The sequence below is a fragment of the Salvelinus alpinus genome, chromosome 4 (genome assembly GCF_045679555.1).
Source record: "Salvelinus alpinus chromosome 4, SLU_Salpinus.1, whole genome shotgun sequence".
NCBI classification, from domain to species: domain Eukaryota; kingdom Metazoa; phylum Chordata; class Actinopteri; order Salmoniformes; family Salmonidae; genus Salvelinus; species Salvelinus alpinus.
The window spans coordinates 76,289,483-76,313,238 of NC_092089.1; the positions used below are offsets into that span (position 1 = coordinate 76,289,483).

At 42.2% G+C, this 23,756-nt stretch overlaps 1 protein-coding gene across 1 annotated transcript; it reads right to left on the reverse strand.

The window, feature by feature from the left end:
- Positions 1-12,655: 12,655 nt before the first annotated feature.
- gask1b (golgi associated kinase 1B) lies at positions 12,656-23,254 on the reverse strand. Its single transcript, XM_071399036.1, has 4 exons — positions 22,184-23,254; positions 16,414-16,631; positions 16,026-16,252; positions 12,656-13,538 (listed from the first exon to the last, which is right to left on the reverse strand). The coding sequence occupies exons 1-4, from the start codon at positions 23,118-23,120 to the stop codon at positions 13,331-13,333; spliced, it is 1,590 nt and encodes a 529-aa protein (XP_071255137.1). The 5' UTR covers positions 23,121-23,254; the 3' UTR covers positions 12,656-13,330.
- Positions 23,255-23,756: the final 502 nt, after the last annotated feature.

Genomic DNA, 23,756 nt, shown 5'->3' on the forward strand with positions numbered 1-23,756 from the left:
AGAAACTGGTCTAGGACTTTATCGCCCCTAGTGGCAAAGAAAACGCATTGATGGAAGTTGGGCATTACTTGTCTTAATGACTCAACAAGGAAAGCAGCCTCCAGGTGTATGGTTTCCTACTTGTTTATAGCCTCTTACAATTTGTTCAGTCCCAGCTTGTTGTTTTTCTTGTCCTGAGGTGGAATATATACTGCAGTAACAATAACAGCTGAACACTCTCTTGGGAGGTAGAAGGGTTGGCATTTGACCATCAGGTATTCAACTAGAGCCAGCACACCATTTGCGGTTGCTGAAGAGGCATACTCCTCCGCCTCTCTATTTCCCTGAATCCAATGTCTTGTCTGCTCTGTGAATATTGAATCTATCGAGTTGGATAGCCATGGGGGGTATCTTGTCTGAAAGCTATGTTTCAGAAAAGCAGAGAATATTGCAGTTACGAGAGTCCCGTTGATTGCAAATCCGTGATCGGAGGTCATTCATCTTATTATCAAGTGACTGTATATTGGCCAATAGAATGAAGGGAAGTGGTGGCCAGTTTTCTCTTCACCTTAATCTCACCAGGGCTCCCGCTCTCCTGCGTATTCATTTGCATTTCCTCTTGGATAGCCCAAAAATTGGGTTGGAAGTTGAGTTGAAGTTGAAGCCGGAATTGGGGTTAGTAACTGGCAATATGTTCAGTGGAATGCCAAGACACCAGAGAGCGATATTGATCAATCTCCAGAGGCCAAGAGGCTAATTTAAGCTTTGTGGTTGGCTAAGAGCAGATATTTAAAGTCCAGCGCCTCATCAACAGCTGTAATGTGGCGCCACATCATCATAGGAAACTAGGAGACTGCTATTTTTAAGATCCAAAAACTCCACTTTGGGGTCAATGAGGGTAACAGAAAATAAACTGAAAATGCCACATTATAATGTGCTAACCCTGTCGCTCAGATGGTGCCTGTGTCCAGGGATGGACATTAGTTACCCACCCTGCCCTTTCTTGTCTTTAGTCATTTCCTCTCTGCCCATTCTGGCTGCATGTTGGGCCTGACCAGGCCGTTCCTGTTTGGATTCCTGTTATAGGAAGAGCTACATTCGCCATGGAACATTTTGTTTGGAGTGCTGCCCTGGTTTGCTGTGGTGCCAGGTTCTTTCCCTATTTGTCCACCAGACATTAGCTAGTAGTTAAGGAGGTTGAGAAGGGCATTGGAATTAACTGTTGGTGTGTATGGTTAAGGCATCAACAAAATGGTCCAAATGTAACAGTGTTCTTTCTTACCCAGACAAGCACAATCAAAAACATAATGTATGTTTTGTAGCTATTGCTTAGTATGTTCTCAATGGTTTCATTTAATATGAATTATTCCTGGATTGGAATGGTTTTACAGAGGAGCCTGGACACCCCCAACTTCACTTGAACAACAACTTTTTTAGCACAATATCTGGTGAAACAAAACTTAATATTGTTTTACCAGCTCCGATAGTGACATACTACACAGTCAATATCTCCAAGGCCAAAAGTTACACAACACTGTATATTTGGGTTAAAAAGTAACCCGTAACAGCCTATCCCTAATTAACCCATGAAAGGAATTTGCTCTTAATCACACTATACTCTATCTGAAGATAAAAGTAATTTTATGACAAACTTGAAATCTGCTCTAGTGAACACACAAGGGAAAGAAAATCTATGTCATAGCAAGCTTCCTTACATTTCAACTCATGCTACTTGTAATTTAGGAAACAATATCTCCATTGTCTCCCTCAATCTCCATCCCTCAATACTCATGTCTGCCTCACTGTGCTCACCCTCTGCAACTTTGTTTTATTCTCCCACTGACATTTTGACTACGTTTGTCACTCAGTAGCAGTCCCTTCGCACATTTTAATAGGCTGTGGCAGCTAGCTAGCCTAGCAGCTGTCTCTTGAGTTTGATATATGGTCCATTTCTCTCCCAAAGAGAGCTAGCCAAGGTCAAGGCTCCTAAATAGACACATTGAATGTACAGTACATGACCTCACCTTTCCCTTAACTTCAGGACTGTCATGCTAAAATAGCTACTGCCGTCAATGGCTACTAACAGGGCCGAGCATGGGCATAAAATGGGCCCCCGACCCATTTTTTAAAATGCATTATTATTGATGTTGAACTCAGTCGGGTCTCAACTTACTGATGAGAGTTAGAATAGTTGTAAGGTGTAAATTTGACATTTGGTTGTACATCAGCAGTTTTTCTCTTATTTATTTAACTAGGCAAGTCAGTTAAGAACAAATTCTTATTTACAATGACAGCCTACCCCAGCCAAACCCTAATGACGCACGGGTCAATTGTGCACCGCCCTATGGGACTCCCAATCACATCCAGTTGTGATACAGACTGGAATCGAACCTGGAATTCTGTAGTGACACCTCTAGCACTGAGATGCAGTGCCGTAGACCGCTGCGCCACTCAGGAGTCCCTATGTCTGTCACTGATAATCACTCAATTAGCCCATGTCAGCCCATTTTTTTAGATGAGTCTAGCCAGCTATCTAAAGTTGTAGTAATCATGGTCAAGGGGCCCTCACCTCCAGGGTGCCCACATAGAATTTGTTAGTCACTCTCAGATATCATATTATTATGGAAAATTGTGTTGAATTGCAGGAAATTATATATTTTTTTTATAAAAAAATGATCTCCACCCTATGACAATATGTGTGGAATTTCAGGAAATTTGCTGTAAAACATTTTCTTTTGTCTCTGACCCATGTCAACATTTTTAGAATTTCATGAAATTAGATTACAAAATGGAGCTTAGGGCCCACAAAAGGGTAGACCATAAAAGGCCTGGGCACTACCATTGGAGTGGATTCATGACTTTCTTAGTAAAGTTGTAGAGGACACAAATCCCTACAATATTCCACAGGGATACAATGCCAGTCTGCCAGTCTGAAGAATTAGTACTAAGGAAGAATTAAGGGGAAAAAATCACGTATCTCATTGGATTCCCAAACCCCGGTCTTGTCTGTCCAGTCTGCTCTGCGAAGCGTTCCCAGAAGTATTGCGATGTTGGGCTACTGGGTTAAGAAACTCTGTGGTAATATATTATATTATCTGGATTTGGTGGAAGGATGGCCACCGAAATCTAGTGGGCTTGCACTCCCCTCGACAGTCAGGTTAGCAGGCTAGGCTATTCCACTATATTGCAGGACAAATATAGAAAGTCAAGGAGGAAGAGGAGGAGGAGGAGGACATGGAGAAAAGGTTGATGTGTATGACCTCACGCAATCTTTAAATATAATTTAAAGCAAATTATTGTAAAATAACAGAGGCATTATATGCTTATGTTGGTGGTGGCTTTTATTCAGTCACTGTTCTTAAAATCTGATTGATGTTTATTATACAGTATTTTGCTAGTTTATTAAATAATTGGTTCACTATTTTTTAAATCAAATCTCTATTGTTGATGTAAATGGCATGTTATAGAAGGGTCCAGACACTTAAAAAAAAAAAAAAACATTTGGTTTTGAGAAACGTACCGCACCCGCAATAGACTTCCTCATCCTCGTTGTGTTGTCCAAAAACACCCAAATATGTCCTTTTAGAAATGGCAAAGCTCTCAGTATAGTGATAAAGGTATTTAGATGTTGTGCACATGAAATTGTGTAATTCTGAACTTTATCCGCAACATGTTGGACTCGAGTGATATGTGTGTGAGAATGCTTTCTCGTTCCCATTGTGGTGAAATGAGAAAGCACTAGCATGTTCGCAAATTTGTGTGACCGGACCTTCTCGAATAATATTTGAGTACCCCTGGCCTAAACGTTAATATGTTTATGTGTAAAAGACATCACACTGCTTGCTTAGAAAGTATCACTTCCTCCAATGAGGCTTGAACCCAGGACCTCTGCCTTACTAGCACATGTAACCGCCCTCCCAAAGTGCCACAGACACTTCAGGCTGGGGAGTAAGTTTCACACATCTCCATGTGCTACACATGCAGATGGAATAGCCTGCCCAAAGTGAAGCCATCAATTACATTAGCCTATTATAGGACTACCTCTTAACATTATAATTCAGACCATGATGTAACCTAATACAGAAAATATTTGATGCTAAATGTCAGAATCGTATCTCAACACACCAATACAGGGGTCAGGAAACTTCACATTCTTAAGAACTATATTTTCCACAAAAATAACGTTTACAAATCAACGAAGAACCATTTAAGAACCTTTATTTTTAAGATTGTAGGAATCCTTTGACCCAGGAGGAACTGAAGCTGTTTTTAACACTGTTTTTAGCAGTCTATTTAGGCCTTGTCCTGTGGTTTCTCTGCATGTGTGTCCCCTTAGTGCTAATAGTAGAGTATGTTGTCAGTTTAACAAAATGTCTGTCGTTGGCCCGGTCATAAGCTGCAGACTGCCAGACCAAATGGATCCAAGAGCTCTTGTTTTGCTCTCATTATGCCCCTTTTCTTCCCATTCATTTGATTTCCTGGTGGTGAGTATTTTAGCAGATATTTTTCCATGGAGAAATCATTGGAGGATTATTACAGCACCATTGAAATGTATCTATCTATCCACTGTATCAGTATAGTAAATGGTCAAAAAGGAAAAGACGAACACAAAGAGAAAAAGAGCAATCTGAGCTTTTTCTCTCCTCAATCATTCAGCTCATGAGAGCTGTAATTGTGGTTTGAGATTAGGGTGTAGTCTGCCATTTCAGAATGGCCCCCAAAAAACGAACCTCATATAAATTAATTACGAATAAAATACCTCAACTCTGGCTAGCTCAAATAGTCCCTTTCTTTCTGACCTTGCCTCTGTTGAGAAAGCTGTTTAAAGCCACAAAAACCAACCAACTGACTACAGATGTAGGATCTTAATTTGATCAATCTTGTTGCTTAAACTTGAAGTGTATTTGAGTTTTAAAAATGAATCTAAAGTATGCAATTTCCACTTTGATTTGCCCTAAATGAAAAATGTATCAACCCCTACAAAAATCTATATTAACTATAATCCACATAATAATTAACATTTTCTGTTGCTGCAGAATTATTTTCCTGCTGTAGCAAACTGGCTCAAATTAAGATCCTACATCTGTAAACCCTTCTGGACATTTCCCTCGTGATAGGTTGACATGTCTCTTCAATCATATGGGCGCTCATTCTCAATGGCCTCATTAGATTTTTTTGCTGGCATTCTTCTGTCTCCTTTTCCCATCACAAGGTATATATTTACAGATGATGACATAATAGACAGACAACTGTCCGATTTCCCTAGATATCCCCAGGGCAGATGTCATATTGCCCTAGATATCCCCAGGGCAGTTGTCATATTGCCCTAGATATCCCCAGGGCAGATGTTTGGCATTCCAGTGCATGGCGGTGGTGCCTCACCCCATACACCCTTATTTATGGATGGGCGTATGGGCCGCTTGTGTTAGGTCTGGGTTCACACTGCCTTTTACCTTCTTTCATCACTCCATGTGAAAGAGTGTGAACCCTAGGAACTAAGTGTTACATGGTCACTTAAATGTAAATGTCTGTGTGTGTGCGCGAGAGAAAGACAGAAGAACGAGTACGGTGCAACAGGCCTTTCGGGGGTCCAGTGATCATAAGATCTGTGCCAAATTTCTGTATCACTCCCATCTAAATCCTGTGCTGGAAATCCCTGTTTGTTGTTTCAGAAAGGTTCTCAGGCAAAGTGTTTAGTTAGCGACCCAAAGCTTTCATTAAATCGGCTTTAAAAGATTATTGACTTTGGCTGTGCACAGAACGCCTCTGGCTAAACCTTTTCATTTGCTTGCATTCTAACCTGACAGAAAACCTTAGGCCTATACGCATTCCTCTTTGTGTCTACAATTGGAAATGTAATTATGGGTCAAGTTCAGTCACAAAGTGAACATGACTGTCTCTTCTTAATTTCACTTTATGCTATGGTAGGGGAGAATGGGGTAAGTTGAGCCACCCCTTGTTTCTAGGGAGCCATACACAAAATTAATAATTTGACCAAATATTTTGGAAGAGGTCATCATTTCATGGAGTCTGTGAAGGAAGAAACCACATGGAAAAAAAGTGGTAAGCAAGTTAGGTCACAAAGTAAAATGTATTTATTGTGTTAGAGGTTTCATGATGTTTGTATCTAAACCCAAATATGTAATTTTAAGATTGTTCTATACATCCATTTGTGTCTCTATAAGCTCCAATATGAGGTCCTAAACCTAGCATGAAAGTCCCTTCTTGTAGCTGTGTGGGCTAAAAAGTTTGCCTTGGAGTAAGTTGAGCCAATGGCAAATTGAGCAAATTTAAGTGTTTCTTCCCAGGCGTAATGCAAGGCATTATTGCTGGGATATGAGGTAACACCAGGGCCTGGCCTATGTTAAAAGGGTTGTTAAAAGAACAAAGTGTTTGTTTAGTTGTTAAGCCTGTGTTCAAATATTCTTACAATTATTAAAAGACCAAGTTATTGTGTTTGAGAAATAAAAATTATATTCAGTACAGAAATGTGTTGGTGGATCAACTTACCCTGTCCCTCCGCAAAATTTACGCCATACCCAGGGTAAGTTGTGCCAAGAGACCGCATTTTTTGTATAAGCTATGTTTCCAAAACTGTAGTGTTTACATTCATTCTGATTATTTCCAGGGATACACAACATCCTGAAATATATGTAGATATATTTGTTAGAATTAATATTATATTTACCTTGACAGAGTGATGCTGAATGTAAAAATATCTCAACTTACCCCACTCTCCCCTACACTGAAGATGGACTATCTGGCCAGAGCAGTGAGGGAAGAGTTAAATGTTAGGAGGACACATCCCTTTCAGACAAGACAGCTGTGGCCTTGACAAAGTGAAAAAATAAACGAAAATAACCTGGCTGTATGCCCAGAGCCAGAGCTGTGTGTACATGCAGAAACCATATCTTCACGCCAAACTCCACGAAATAGAGCATAACAGAGTATAACATCACAAAGATACATTATCGAGGATTCAAATTCCAGGTCTATATATTATTTCAAAAGTAAAGGCCTCTGGAATGAGCAGGAATTGAATGCAACATTTTCTTTGACACTTGTTGACCTTCTTATTATTTCCCTCACAAGGGGATGTGTCCTTATCAAGAACACCGCTTCCTCTAGCTAATGGGAAGCAACTTGGGAGGACATTCTGTTGTGTCTACCTTTCTGTATTTTGAAGAAGAACGAGAGTCCCATCTATGTTGGCCTTTTATCTCTCCATCTCTTCGTTGAGGTCGCCCCACTTTCCATGTGCTGTCTGCCACCCAGGTGTGATGTTGTCAAGGCACTCAAAACCATTTTGCCGTTGGAAGGAAAGTCAAGGCGGTGCAAAATTCCAGCTAGCACTATGATTCCACATGGTTGAAGAATTAACTAGGTCACTGCCTGAGTAGGCCGCTAGTGTTCCTAACCACAGGGATGGGACAATTGGTGCATATTTTGTCTTTTATGGTATAGTCATTTAACTCCTGAAACAAATGCAGTGTCACTAACTTTGGAAGTTACACCTTTGGCGTTAATAAGATGCAGTTTCCCATGGTATATCTCAATACAAAAATAAGCTGAATACACACAACACCATGGTTCAATTGATCATAATCATGAGGATAATTATACTCCACACAAGCATACATTGCAGGTTCATATTCTGCACAATTATGATAACTTAACAACATTTAGCTAAGGACGATGCTGGTTTTGAAAAACAATCCCAATCTATTAAAGTATAGGACAAAACTATCCATCGGGCTTACACTGAAACACAAGATTATATTTTTTCCCCCTGTGGGTTCAGTGAGGGTCATTGGCTGAGCAGAGAGAGCTGTGAATGGGGAAAATTGACATCATGGTTTAATGCAGTGATTATCAGTACTGGGCTGAATACAGAGAGAAGAAAGAACCTCTCTGTTTGGATGTAAAGTCTGTGCTGGGTGAGCCCAGCTGTCTGGAACTCACATGAACTGTGCCCTCCCAAATACTGTTCTCACACACACACAGGGAGAGAGAGAGAGAAATAATTGGCAACCCTATTGGACCCTTAACAGTCATGCCAATTCAGCACATTTGAGTGTGAACTTGAGGCAAGGGGGATATAGAGAGGCAAGAAAGACAAGTCAGTAATGGGGCCAACTGCTATATTGTTTATTATTAATCCTGCTACCAGTCTGGATTCGAACCAGGGGCTGTAATGACGCCTCTTGCACTGAGATGCAGTGCCTTAGACCACTAGCTGTAGGCCATTAGAGTTACTCACATGAAGGGGCATGATTAAATATGCAGGTATTTCCTCCTCCCTGTATTAACTCGACACAGCCTGTGCATGTGCGCATGGGCCTATCTGTCTATCTATGTATCTATCTATGTCTGTATGTATGTGTTTCTGCGTCATTTTAGTATGAAAAAGTGGACCTTCAGAAAGTACTCACACCCTTTAACTTCTTTAAAATGTTGTTGTGTTACAGCCTGAATTTAAAATGCATTTCATTTACATTTTGTGTCACTGGCCTACACAACACCCATAAAATCAACGTGGAATTATGTTTTTCAACGTTTTTACAAATTGATTAAAAACGAAAAGCTGAAATGTATTGAGAAGTATTCAACCCCTTTGTTATGGCATGCCTAAATAACTTCAGGAGTAGAAATAGCTTCACAAGTCACATAATAAGTAGCATGGTGCAATAATAGTGTTTATCTTGATTTTTGAATGACTACCTCATCTCTGTACCCCACACATACAATTATTTGTTAAGGTCCCTCAGTTGAGCTGTGAATTTCAACCACAGATTCAACCACAAAGACCAGGGAGGATTTCCAATGCCTCGCAAAGAAGGGCACCTACTGATAGATGAGTAAAAGTGAAAAAAGCAGACATTGAATATCCCTTTGAGCATGGTGAAGTTATTAATTAGTAGCCTATTTGGCTAGCAAGCAAATGGCTGAATTGAGGAAAGGGTGTTCTCTTGCTTCTCCAGAAATCAGTGAAAACTCCTTTGACTCTATTGCCGACCATAAGGCCATTAAATCACAGTCAAATACTCCAGCCACCCTAGTTATAGACTATTCTCTCTGCTCCACACGACAAGTGGTACCGGAGCGCCAAGTCTAGGTCCAAGAGGCTTCTAAACAGCTTCTACCCCGAAGCCATAAGACACCTGAACATCTAATCAAATGGCTAACCAGACTATTTGCATTGCCCCCCTCTTTTACGCTGCTGCTACTCTCTGTTATTATCTATGCATGGTCACTTTAACTCTACCTACATGTACATATTACCTCAATTACCTCAACTAACCTGTGCCCCCGCACATTGACTCTGCACCGGTACCCCATGTATATAGCCTCGCAATTTTTATTTTACTGCTTCTCTTTTTATTACTTTTATTTGTTATTCTTATTTTTGTAGGTATTTTTTAAACTGCATTGTTGGTTAAGGGCTTGTAAGTAAGCATTTCACTGTAAGGTCTACACCAGTTGTATTCGGTGCATGTGACATTTTATTTGATTTAAGGATGTTTCTGAAAACTTCACCAGTGTCAAATGCCACGAACTAAATGCTGCCAAGAAGAGGATCATTACTTTACTTGAGGAAATTAAACATCTAGACAAGCGTCTAAGTTTGAATAAGGACGCCTCACATTTAACCGCATTTGTTGATGCCTCTTTTCAGAGACACGACTGTAATGGAACTTTTATGGATCTTTAGCATTTCCCCACCTTACAGGCTTCTGAACCTAGCCAAAAGTCGGATACTATCAACTCTACCCCTGACGGGCGTGAATGGAGTGTGATTGGATCCAGGATGAGGAAGAGACCTGCACCCCAGGGTTCCATTTTCTGGTAGAGTCGTGACAAACTCTCAAATTGTTTTGAGCCACTGTCCCTGCTGTCTTCCTCAGGTCGTATGGACACCGGAACTAATTGCAAAACTGCAATACCTAAACAAGCGTCCCATTATATCGGGTCCCATACTCACGATGAGACATGGATACAGTAGATTCAGTTGGTTGCTATCACTTCAGATCTGGCTAAAAAGTTGCTGTAACTCTGTCAATGTTGTCTTTATTGATAACAAAGGAATGGAATTCACCCAAACTATCCCGGGGCTTATTTTTAGGCTGCTCTGAGAAACTGACTGGGATATAACCCGCACTCTACCCATGTTATCCCAACCACCCTCACACATCAAACTGTTTCTGACGTTAAATACTCTAGTCAAGTCAAGGAAATCTACATTACCCGTCTTAATTTCAATAGGTTTTAAACAGCCACCAAATAGATGCAGCCGCAGGCCCATCGGGGCAAGCTTTGATAACTTAATTTCTATTCCTATGAAATCTTCTGACTTACCTAATGATCAAGTTTATAACGACCTGGTTAGGGTAAATATGGACACCCCTGCTGTTTTTAGGTCTCGTAAAGGGCTGGGTTTGTTACATTTAAATGTGCGAAGTATGATGTCAAATATGGACTTTATCGATATCTGGATGCATGACACGAACACAGACATTCTTGTTTTATCAGAGACGTGGTTAAATGATTCTATCATGGATAAGGACATTGACATTTCTAATTTCAACATTTTTGATGTGATAGGCAGAGAAAAGGTTGAGGGTGGCGATGTGAAATCCGCTTTTGTAGCATCTTGTGCTCTTAATATCACTATACCCCAGAAATGTGAAATCCTGGTTTTAGATGTGACCATAAGACAAAACGTGCATGTATTTGTTGCTGGAGTGCATGAGCCTCCTGCTGCTTTAGTTGATGCAATTAGAATCATAGAAAATATTTTAAATGCTCAGCTATCATCTGAACTGGTGGTCTTAGGTGACTTTAACCTGGACTGGCTGATACCTATCTCAGATAACTTTAAGAACATTTGTCTTGATCTTAATTTAACCCAGCTAATCACAAAACCCACTCGGTTAAATGTGAAAAATCTAGATAGATCCTCATTATTAGATGTCATTCCCACAAATAACCCTCATAAGTACAAGTCTTTTGGTGTGTTTGCAAGTGACCTTGGTTATCATTGCCCTATAGCCTGAATTAGAAATACCAGACAACAGTCAGGATTTCAGACCAGGTCATAGTAACATCTCTGCTACTTCTATGGTTTTAAATGTCATAAATTGTTTGATATGAAGAAACGCTGTGCTGCCCCCTTCAATGACCTGTCCAAGGCTTTTGACACCATGGATCACATCTTACTTATTCAGAAATGCTCCACACTTGGTTTAGATCGGCTGCTTGTAGCTGATTTGATAATTATTTGTACTTGTCCTCTTGCTCAGTTGTGCACCGGGGCCTCCCACTCCTCTTTCTATTCTGGTTAGAGCCAGTTTGCGCTGTTCTGTGAAGACAGTAGTACACAGCGTTGTACGAGATCTTCAGTTTCTTGCCAATTTCTCGCATGGAATAGCCTTCATTTCTCAGAACAAGAATAGACTTGAGTTTCAGAAGAAAGTCTTTGTTTCTGGCCATTTTGAGCCTGTAATCGAACCCATGAATGCTGATGCTCCAGATACTCAACTAGTCTAATGAAGGCCAGTTTAATTGTTTCTTTAATCAGAACAACAGTTTTCAGCTGTGCTAACAATTGCAAACGGGTTTTCTAATGATCAATTAGCCTTTAAAATGATCAATTTGGATTGCTGATAATGGGCCTCTGTACGTCGATATAGATATTCCCCAAAAAATCGGCCGTTTCCAGCTACAATAGGCATTTACAACATTAAACAAGGACATTTCTAAGTGACCCCAAGTAACATAAAAAAAATCCTCATCAAAATCTGTCAGTTAAAGCTCAAGATATTTTTGCATGGGCTGTGTCTCAATCCTTCCGCATCTGCGGTGGAAGGTGGCCGAGCTACAGCGATGTTTGTCTGACCATGAGACATCCCGAAAATCGGTCTTCTCACGAAAACGTCTGTAGCGTCCGAATGTTTTGGCCTAAAAAACAATATACTGAACAAAAATATAAACGCAACATGTAAATTGTTGGTCACATGTTTCATGAGCAGAAAATAAAAGATCCCCAAAACGTTCAATTTTTAAAAATTATTATTTAACTAGGCAAGTCAGTTAAGAACAAATTCTTATTTACAATGACGGCCTAGGAACAGTGGGTTAACTGCTTTGTTCAGGGGCAAAACAACAGATTTTTCCTTGTCAGCTTGGAGATTCGATCTAGCAACCTTTCGGTTACTGGCCCAACACTCTAACCACTAGGCTACTTGCCACCCATATGCAGAAAGAGGCAGGGGAAAACTGTCAATGGAGGTATAGATATGTATGCGTGTGAGCCTGGAAGCACTGGCTTAGACTCATTGAAACTAACTGGGAAAGAGTGGGGCCCTCCATGAAAAACACACACTGAGGGCTGTGTTAATGAGGGTTCAAAGGAGTTAAAACAACAACCGCTCTTACTCCCGGCACTGACATGGAAAATGACCCCACAAAGCTTCATAGTCTATATAGCCTCAATCGCAAGACCCTGTTTATAACAGCCTTGCAAAACAGACACAGTGCTTTGGCTCATGTTTCATAGGCACCAACTATTTCTGTCCTTGATTTGTCTGACACTAAGGCTGATGATGTAATGGTTGAAAGACCAGAGAGGGTGCAGCCTACTGTATATGTTATGCTAATTTGTTTCTGGGTCAAAGTCTGATGTATTTCAAGTAAAAGTACATTTATTTTCATTTACATGTATTTTTTGATCAACATTTGAAATAATATTAAAATAAATATAAACAATGAAATTGGTAATGTTGGAGGACTAACATCTTAAGCGGTACAAATGAAACATAATTTCTAACTAATGTCCTTTTCTTATGGCAAGTTAGACAGATGTTAAACCATCAAAGAGTTGTAGGCTACTGTAAGGTGAAGTCGGAGGAGCACTATGGTACATGAATAAGGCCCAAAGAAATGCTAAAAATAATTGTTTACTGTATTACAGTTATACTAGAGATGAGTAACGTTAAATATTATAATAACAAAGCAAAAGACTACAGTAAGACTGGTGGGTTATTGAATACAGAACTGTAGCCACTTTGTATAATGAATACTAAGAGTAATGTTTCATCTTGACAATTCAGAGCTGTGAGATTCTGGCTTGATACCAAATCAACCAATACAGTATGTCCTGTTGGAGTGAAAACCCTCGAGACCCTGGTAGTTCTTTCACTGGCAAATATTTTGATTCGAGGAATGGAAGTTGTTTTTCTGGCTTTCGGAAAGGGAACTTAAAAAAATTACAAATGGCTTGGTCTTTGTGGAAGATCAAATTCCATGTCTATATCTACTCTCCATTTTCTCTCCTTTTCCAAACCCTGTGACGTCATACATTCATGGGCACCACTTTGATACCGTGGGCATTGATGTATGTTAGGAGAACCTGGGCCCGTCTCTCAATGACGTCGATGAGCTTCTCGATGCCCTGCCGTCCTCCCTGGCTCTCCCAGTACAGCTGATCCAGGAACAGTGACTGGAGGAGCTTCTCCCTCAGCTTCTGGCTCATCAACACAGCCACTGCCTGTTCTGGAAGCCTGGGTGGAGAAGAGGTTGGTAATTTAATTTACTTGGACAGTTGGCAACACTATTTGGTTAGATCTATTTGGATAGTCAGTAACTGTTTAACAAACTATGACCACAACTGTTTGATCCATATGCATATACTGTACATTTATATGCAAATGCAAAGAAATAATATATTCCTTAATTAACAAAGATGTACTCCCAAAATTTATAAATTCTACAATGGCATAATGTAATTCAAGGTAATATAATCTAATTCTGCCCATGCCTAGAGTACATTATCCAGGCCGGAGCCTTCTAATCTTTAACTAATGTGAAATCCAGTTGAAAGCCTCTGCTTTGAAGAAGATCACTACAAGCCATGTAAGAGGAGAGGTGACACCTGTCAGTGCCAGAAAGTCCCTCCGCTAGGTCCTCCCAGTGGTTTGTTCCACTGATTTATTAATCACAAAATGAAGATGAAACACAGGGAATGTCCCTGGGTGTGTCACCATGCCTATGGGTGGGTATAATAGACTTCCTAACAAAGGCATGCACTTGGCGATTACGTGTTAGAATGCAGTATTTTCCCACAGTTTTAAGTCAACAGGGAGGAATCTCTAGACTAAGAGCTGAATCAACCACAAATTGTATGCAGGGGGTACATTGTAGATAGTTGCTGATTTGAAAGTTGAGAATAAAAAAATTCTGCACACTGTACAGTAATATTGCTGTAAGATAATACAGTCATATTGCAAAGACCATAGTACTATTCAGAAGAATCACTGTATTATCCGACTAATTATCAATTCACTATGCTGTCTATATACAGTTCCAGTCAAAAGTTTGGACAAACCTACTCATTCAAGGGTTTTTCTTTATTTTTACTATTTTCTACATTGTAGAATAATAGCGAAGACATCAAAACTATGAAATAACATATATGGAATCATGTAGTAACCAAAGAAGTGTTAAACAAATTTGAGATTCTTCAAATAGCCACCCTTTGCCTTGATGACAGCTTTGCACACTCTTGGCATTCTCTCAACCAGCTTCATGAGGTAGTCACCTGGAATGCATTTCAATTAACAGGTGTGCCTTGTTAAAATAACATTTGTGGAATTTCTTTCCTTCTTAATGCTTTTGAGCCAATCAGTTGTGTTGTGACAAGGTAGGGGTGGTATACAGAAGATAGCCCTATTTGGTAAAATACCAAGTCCATATTATGTCAAGAACAGCTCAAATAAGCAAAGAGAAACGACAGTCCATCATTACTTTAAGACATGAAGGTAGGTCAATCCAGAAAATGTCAAGAACTTTGAACATTTCTTCAAGTGCAGTCGCAAAAACCATCAAGCACTATGATAAAACTGGCTCTCATGAGGACCACAACAGGAAAGGATGACCCAGTGTTACCTCTGCTGCAGAGGATACGTTCATTAGATTTACCAGCCTCAGAAATTGCAGGCCTAACAAATACTTCACAGAATTCAAGTTACAGACACATCTCAACATAAACTGTTCAGTAGAGACTGCATGAACCTTATTTAACTAGGCAAGTCAGTTAAGAACTCATTTTCATTTACAATGATGGCCTACCCCAGCCAAACCCGGACGACGCTGGGCCAATTGTGCGCCGCCCTATGGGACTCCCAATCATGGACACAGTCTGGAATCAAACCAGGGACTGTGGTGATGCATCTGGTGCCTCACTATTAAAAGGACACCAATAATAAGAAGACTTGCTTAGGCCAAGAGACACGAGCAATGGACATTATTGGAAATCTGTCCTTTGGTCTGATGAGTCCAAATTTGAGATTTTTGGTTCAAACCGCTGTGTAGGTGAACGGATGACCTCTGCATATGTGGTTCCCACTGTGAAACATGGAGGAGGTGGTGTGATGGTGCTTTTCTGGTGACACTGTCAGTGATTTATTTAGAATTCTAGAAACACTTAACCAGCATGGCTACCACAGCATTCTGCAGTGATATGCCATCCCATTTGGTTTGCGCTTAGTGAGACTATCATTTGTTTTTCAAAAGGACAATGTCCTGACACACCGTTAGGCTGTGTAAGGGCTATTTGACCAAGAAGGAGAGTAATGGAGTGCTGCAATAGATGACCTGGCCTCCAAAATCACCCGACCTCAACCCAATTTAGATGGTTTATGATGAGTTGGACCGCAGAGTGAAGGAAATGCAACCAACAAGTGCTCAGCATATGTGGGAACTCCTTCAAGACTGTTGGAAAAGCATTCCAACTGAAGCTGGTTGAGAGAATGGCAGGAGTGTGCAAAGCTGTCATCAAGACAATGGTGGCTACTTTGAAGAATCTAAATATTTTGATTTGTTTAACACTTTTCTTTGGTTACTACATGATTCCATATCTGTTATTTCATAGTTTTGATGTCTTCACTATTATTTTTACAATGTTGAAAATAGTAAAAATAAAGAAAAACCCTTGAATGAGTAGGTGTACCCAAACTTTTGACTGGTACTGTATTTCGACGTGGACTCACTCCTTGATTCCCTCCAGTAGTCTGTAGTCCAAGTTGTCCTCGTCGCGGTCGAAAAAGCCCTTGTTTTCAGTGAAGACCAAGTGCCTGGGGTCGTGATCCCTGTGGATGATGTTGGCCAGCGTCAAACTGTCCATGTCCCCACATTCCAGATGGTGGCCCTGCTCCACACACACGTCCTCCTGACGAGGCCTGAACCCACAGCAGTTCCGGTCCAATCGGCTGTATATCTGAAGAGACAAACATTATTCACCTAAGCTATTACCTCAAAAGAGTGATGCCATTGCCAATTATCTCAACCCAACAGCGTCCTAGTTTGACAAGCTTCCTTCTGAAGACATTTAACACTGTAGTTCATTTGAAAGACCAAACACGTGTGATCGTACAATACCTGCAACAGGAAATCAAACAGGGCTAGTTTGCTCCACTCATAATGGTGAATGCTGGAGCAGCCAGAGTTAGGCTTGGGCGTGACGTTCCTGTTCCAGCACCTCTGTTTGAGGGAGCTCTGGTACTCCCCCCATGTCATCCTCACAGTGGACTGGCCCTCTGCATTGTCGCCTGGAGAGAGATAACCATCCCACAGCACCACGGGGCAGGGCTGGCCATCTGTGGGATGATGGGGATCCAGAGGTAATGTTAGTGTGACCGACCAGGCTTTGAACATGGGCCATATCTGCAATGTCTGTGTTGGCTCTTTGAGTTAACTCTAGATTCAGTCCATTAAGCTAAAGAGCATCTTCACGTCCCAGACAAGGTTAGTCATCACACATGTATAGTTCACTAATTTACCACTGCTAAACTAGCATTAGCATACAACACTGAGGAGGAGGAAGACGAAGGCTCATGAGTGTATTCCTGTTGAGGAGGACCAGACACCACGAAAATGCAACAGGGAAACAAATATACGTATGAGGGCTACAGATATAATTCGGGTCAAGGGCGGCCGTATAAAGAACGTCAACTGACGCCCAAACATAGCCAGTGCAAAGCTATGATTAAAGATCTTACACTTTGAGGATTGATATCATGGCGTTATGCATTTGCACCTCTGTTTCTCAATCTCTCCCACAGACTTATGAGGACTCAGACAGCTGCATGCTCTGCTGGCTAAAGGAGCGAGCACTCGCAGCTCCAGGGCTGATACTTCTGCTCACAAATATGCTTGGCCTTATAATATTACATTGGCTACAACATTCCTGGAATGCTGATTTGGGAAGAGATAGACGTGACGTAGCCTATATGCTATTAAATTGTCACCTTAACATTGACATGTAAATTAGTCTAGTCGTAAAGCTAAATACAAATACATTCATTATATTTTAATATTGAATACTGCACTGTTGGGTAGGACTTGCAAGTTAAACATTTCACTGCATGTGACAAATAAAACGTACAGTGATGAATAAAACTACTGTTCCATGAAGGAGGGAATGAGGTATAACATAATATGGGAAGTCAATCACCAATCATATTCACCTGAAGAATCACACCCAAAGGGCCAATGGATGGCGAAGCTCCGCCTTCCTGGGGCCACATGAATTTCCTCAATTCAGTACTGCTCTTCAACGAGCCCTGATGGCGCGAGGCCAAAATATATTATACCGGGTTCCCTCCTTCAGGGAACAGTAGTTATTTTCATAACTGTATGTTACCTTTCAATCGGACACTCGGTATAACATACTATGGGGACATACAATCATGCCCCAACCTGGGTCAGAGAGTACCAAACTGGAAGGCCAACACTTACCCAAGCACAAAGGTTCCACCAGCTCCAAAAATGGGTTACAGAAGCCACCTTTTTCCTTAATACTTACCCGAGAAGCCTGAACAGTCAGAGCCTCATGAGGCCTGAACTGCCAGAGCCTTATATAGGGAATCATAACCTGCTGCAACTTGGCTAAGCACACTGACACGCTGCCACCGCAGCCCATATCCATAGACCCCACTGTTCCAAGAACAATACTTACCTTGCGAGCCTGAAATGTCAGAACTCAGACAAGGAACCGCAAGTCCAAAACAACAGAACACCTGTTGTGACTTGGCACATGCATGCTGCATAGAGTCGATGAACCACGGAAGGAACCTGCAGGAACCTGGAAACTGTACGATGTCACGATAGCCCAAGGCTGAAATCCACAAGAAACTGTGGTAACCCTGATAATGCACACTTTACACGCTGCCACACCCCAAGGCAGCCCAAGGCTCAAACCCACAGGGAACTGTGGCAAGCCGGATAAATGCGCAACATGTACGCTGCCTAACACCCACTACAGGAACCAGCCATAACACTATGAGCCACACTGGGAGCAGTTACATCCAAGCAATAAAACCTCACAAAGGAATGTGAGGAACCCCCACTTCGCTGTAGCACAGATGTCACCAAATGTCATGCCCCTGAACAATGCCCAAGAAGCGGCCACACCCCTACTGGAGTGAGCACACACACCTCTAGGCAACACTTGTCCTTTGCTGTGATATGCCAAGGAGATGGTCTCTACAATCCGATGGCCTCTACAATCCGATGAGAAAGATGCTGCTTCGAAAGCGCCCTACCCCTATCTGTATTGGCTAAACAGACAAAAAGCTGGTCACAAACGTGGATTTCCTTGGTCCTATCTGTATATGTGTGTAAACCTCGCACTGGACACAGGCCAAACAAATGGAAGAGGTGAGAAAGCGAACAGCTCGAAAGCCAGGGACCTGTAAGACATACAATAGGCATAACCTTGGGAGGAAAAGCTGCATTAGGACGTAACATAATTTTGGAGTAGCCAGGCGTGAACTCCAAACAGGAAGGGTGTACTGACAGCGTGTGGTGATCTCCAACGTGCTTGGCCAAGGCCATGAGCAGAGCAGTCTTGTAGGAAAGGACCTTCAGGTCGACAGACTCCAATGGTTCAAAAGGAGGCTCACACAAGTTGGTCCCAGGTCAGTGCCATAGGCTTAGACCAGCCTTTCCCAAAATCGGTCCTGGGGACCCCAAGGGGTGCATGCTTTTGTTTTTGCCCTAGCACTACACAGCTGATTCAAATAATCAAAGAGTGATAAGTTCATTCCATCAAAGAGCTCTGAAAAGGAGACATTCCTTCAACCTGACACCAACCCTCAAACAAGCACCCCTTATACGTACACAACCCTTTCGTAGAGGGAGCATGTGCCGACTGTATCGTTGGCGCATGCGCCCTATAATCCCTAGCCATCGAATTCAACCTTTCGGGAGCCAAACCCATAGATCCTATATCTTTAGTCATGGGTGCCAAACTCTCCCGTGCGCCTAGGACAATAGATCCCAATGAAATGGATTCCTCCACAGATTCCCGCCCAACAGGTACATGACATCCAGAAACCAGAGTTGTCTGGGCCAATGTGGAGCCACTCCAAGGTGGCCTTAATCAGGTCCATCGGAGGAAACGCATAAAGCAGGGTCTGAGGCCACTGACACATCAAAGCATTCGTTCCCAATGGAGTGCCCAGATCCCCCATTAAGAAGAAAAGACGACAATGCATGTTTTCTCACGATTCGTAAAGACCTACATCAGCCCTGCTGAACCGGTCCCATATCTGGGGCAACCGCCGAGGGGTGCAGTCTCCACTCCGTAGAGATAGGAGGATGCGCAGAGCTTGAGCGAAACAACTTTTCTTGTGATCCACTATGAACTCTAGAGACTGAATATGGGAAACCAGCATGGCAGTGTGGAGCTCCAGCTGTTCCCTCGACTCCAATATGACCAGCCAATTGTCCAGATAGACCAATACTCTGATCCCCTGCACCGCACAAGTGCCAAAGCCGCTTCCACCACCATAGAAAAGCTGTGGGTAATGGGGAGAGCCCGAAAGGCCGCACCAGAAACTCATAGGCCACACCATCTAAATGAAACATCCAAAACTTTCAGTGGGGAGGATGTATAGCACATGAAAATACGCATTCCTTCAGATCCATGGACCTAAACCAATCGCTGGGACTGCAATAGCCGGCGAAGTCTGAGCATTTTGAACTTGCAAACTTTGAGGTGCTTGTTTAAAACATGCAAGTTCAGGATGGGATGCAACGTTCCATCCCTCTTGGGAACTAAGAAGTACTAGTACACGGGTGGCCCCTGTGTACTTCTGACACGGGAACTACCCGAATAGCCTGCTTTTGAAGGAAAGAGTAAATCTCCTCTCTCAAGACAAGCGCTAGCACCTCGAGGACCATTGATGTAATGACGCCACCAAAAGGAGGAGGACGCACAGCAAATTACAGACCGTACCCCCTCGTCACAGTCCTCATCACCCATGGTGAAACTGTACATACTTGCCACTGGACGGAGCATGCTGACAGTCTCCCCACATTATCTTCTGAATTGGCAGAGCGCCACCCTGAGGACTGGGATAATTCGTTTTTTCTGTCACACTTGTTTCCATATCCACCACCCTTAACAACCGTGAGTCTGAATGTGGGGAAGGAACTGTGTTTATTATGCCCACACTTGGACAATACCACACTCTCTATACCCATGAACACAGAGAAACCTTGGGTAGAAGCAATGTGGTACCGCTGTTCTAATACCTGCCCCACACCGGGATCGGGGATTTCGGCAAAAAGTAACTTGCCCCCATTGGGAGCAGTATTGCCACAGTAAACGCTTGGGGAGGAGGGCCTCGAGAACATGCCCCCTCCCCCAGCATCCAGCTAGGGTCGCGAGGGCTGCTTCTTCCCCTGCGCCGCAGAAAAGTCTGCTTTCACCCCGCTATCCTTAAACCCAACGCGGTGACTGTGCCAAGACATCCACCACTACCCAAAAGAACCAAGACGTTCAGAAACGGACCTCGAAGCCACCCCTGGCCTGGAGCAATCAGCCTCTGGCCTGGACCTTTTCCTTCATGCCTCGGGAACTGCCAAGCCACCCCCGACAAAGTATTTTCGGGGGAAAAGGACCCGTAGATGCGAAGTCCTGTTTTTGTTTCTTCTCGAAACGGGCCTGGAAAGACTCCATAGCCGAGCCAAACAACCTTGTTGGCGAAACTGGCTCCTCCAAGTACATCCACCTGTCCCTCTCAGGAATCTGGGACAACGTCAAGCAGAGGTGGCGCTGAGCCACCACCATTGCCCCCGTACCTTTCCATACAGCCAGGACAGACGCAGCACAAAATGAGCCGCAATGCAGATTTCGTAGAGAAGCTCTGAAACCGGTTTTATTTAGATCCTGCAGCAAATCAATATGATACATCTGCAGTATCATGACCACATTCAACAACTGAGCCACCACACCCCCAACCTGGTACACTTTGTTCTGCTGATCCACCAAAAAAATCGGCACTGTTTATTCAGAAGCTCCAGGCTCGGATTTGCCCCCTTATTAGGCTCTGGAGATAAATAACTTGCTAGCTTTCCATCCATCGGCAGTGTGCAATCGAGCCCCACTTTCTCCATACTGTCTACATTCATGGCAGCACCGGCCTGGCTGAATGAGGGGAATCCCAGGTCGCCTTTAGCTCATTTGCAAAATCTTTAAACAGGGGTAAGTGATGCTTCACTGCTGCAGGGACAGAATGTAAAATAATCTATCACAAGACATCTAGTGGCCCTTTTGAGTACTTCAGATTATTACAGGTGTCTAATCTCTGGCCCTCTCATTAGCCTTATCACATGTAAAATATGAAATAAATAAATATGATTAAAAAAAAAAATAGAATGACAAATCTGTAAAACATTATCCTAAATATAAACCATAAATTTAGTGAAAACAATTGGTGTTTTATATGAGGGTTTTAGCATGAAATTTCCTTTTATACTTATATTTATTTTACTATGTCAATATGTATTTGTCGTCATGTTTTGACTTCAAACTAGTGGCAGTTGTGAACACAGTCAATAGTTGGAAGAGTTGCACAGTTAATTGGAAAATAATGCCATTGTTGATTAGATGCTTTTTTCATTAATTAAAGTATTTTCTCTTGAACCATATGGTCTATCTACAACAAATCCATGGACAATAAGGACAAATATATAATACATTAATACCATACATTTATAATTTTTGTTATTCAAGTATAAATTACCAAAAGTACCATAGGTTGCCATAGATTCTGTTAATAACCAAAATTACTGAAGGTCACGGTTACTTTGGAAAATTTCCGGTAGCTTTTCAACCCTAGTCGGTGGGCAATGGGCCTACCTTGTACAAACGGAAACTTCCTGCTGACAGCGGCAACGCTCCGGTTCAGTCCCAAGACCCTATCCAAATGGAAAGCGAAAACCTCGCTCGTGTCCACTGGACTTTTGATAACTCCACATTGTCCTATACACACTTTATGTGCCTTGAAATCGTTCTGTTTGTCAGAATGGATCAATGACAAATATGATGTGCTTTCAAACAGCAAAAGGGGGATAAATTCCTTATGGGACACTTCATGAATATGCGAAACTTTACCATCAGCAAGAAAGCGCATGGCACTAATGTCCTCTTTGCTGAACCACGGCGGTGCCCTCTCACTGTATATTCGGATAGAACTGACGCGAGGTTCTGTTTGCATCTTTAAATTCGAGCTTACATCTCCTGTTGCATGATTTATGGTGTTAATTTGTTTCCAAGTTATGTCGATTCGGTTAGTGCGCTTTTGTCTCCATTCCTCCCTCTTCAATGTGCCAATTTTATTTTGCGTAAATCCCTCATTGGGTTTGGTTCTCCTCGCTTTTCTCCTTAGTTTCGGTCTCACTGTTCCCCTCATAATAGATGGTTTAATGCGCCTTGACTTTAGTGTTATGTACACCACATTGGACCGCGTTGGAACCACTGAGGGTAATAAAGAGTCGTCGTTAGCACCGGTTGGTGAGTCGGCTGTTTCCGACGGGCTATCATCATCGAACTTCAGAGTGTATAGTCCCAGACTCTTCTTGTACCCGTGTCTGCCCAACCGTCTATCCTGGTGCAGCAACGAATGTCCAACCTGGGAAACCACGAAAAACAGGTACACACAACATGCACCCACGATGATCAAATTCCTTTTCGACGGGGGATACCTCCGAACGCAGTTAGATATCCTCAGAAAAGACGAACACGACCAAAGAATGAGAGACTTTTTGATGTCTCCAGGACGTATTAACGTCTCCATTAGAACTTGTGATCCGACATGGTTAGGTTTTCTGTTTGTCTTTGCCCGGAGCTCAAATAAGGATAAGGACAGCGGCGGCGCTGCCGGCGCATAACTTCCCGAAAGTACTTTTCAACTGAAAAAAAGTGATGTCCAAAATCAGAACGCGATGAGAGGGGCTGTGGTAACCCTTGTTTAGGTATATGTGTCATCGCAACAGAGGAAGGGTGGCTTTGTTGCTATAGAGAATTAGTAGGGACAACTGTCAAAACAGATAGCATAATCATGTCAGGACATGAATAAATGAATGACATAGCCCCATCTATCATACATGTATGCCAATAATAGCCCAAACAATCCATATCACCTATTTTCACCTATATTAACAGCATATAATATTACATTGGTCAGTGGTTTGAATCTGTGTAAAAGTAACATCCCTCAGGCGACATCTGCTGGTGTAGTTTCACACAGCGATGTGATAAAGTGTGTGTGTGTGTGCCTGTTTGTCTGGTCTAGCCTATTGTCTAGTATGTGGAAAAACTGTTGAACCTGGTCAGTGGTACTAGGATAACAAAATAGAAGGTCAGAAATACCTTCTCTATTGTGATGTCAGCGCTGCAGAACAATAAGACAGAAGGGAAAAGGAAACATTCC

Coding starts and splice junctions, on each gene's coding strand:
- gask1b (XM_071399036.1), bottom strand. CDS start 23,120: ATGGAGACGTTAATACGTCCTGGAGACATCAAAAAGTCTCTCATTCTT. Junction 16,253..16,413: donor TGTTTGATTTCCTGTTGCAG/GTATTGTACGAT, acceptor TTGTCTCTTCAG/ATATACAGCCGATTGGACCG. Junction 13,539..16,025: donor CTACTGGAGGGAATCAAGGA/GTGAGTCCACGT, acceptor TTCTCCACCCAG/GCTTCCAGAACAGGCAGTGG.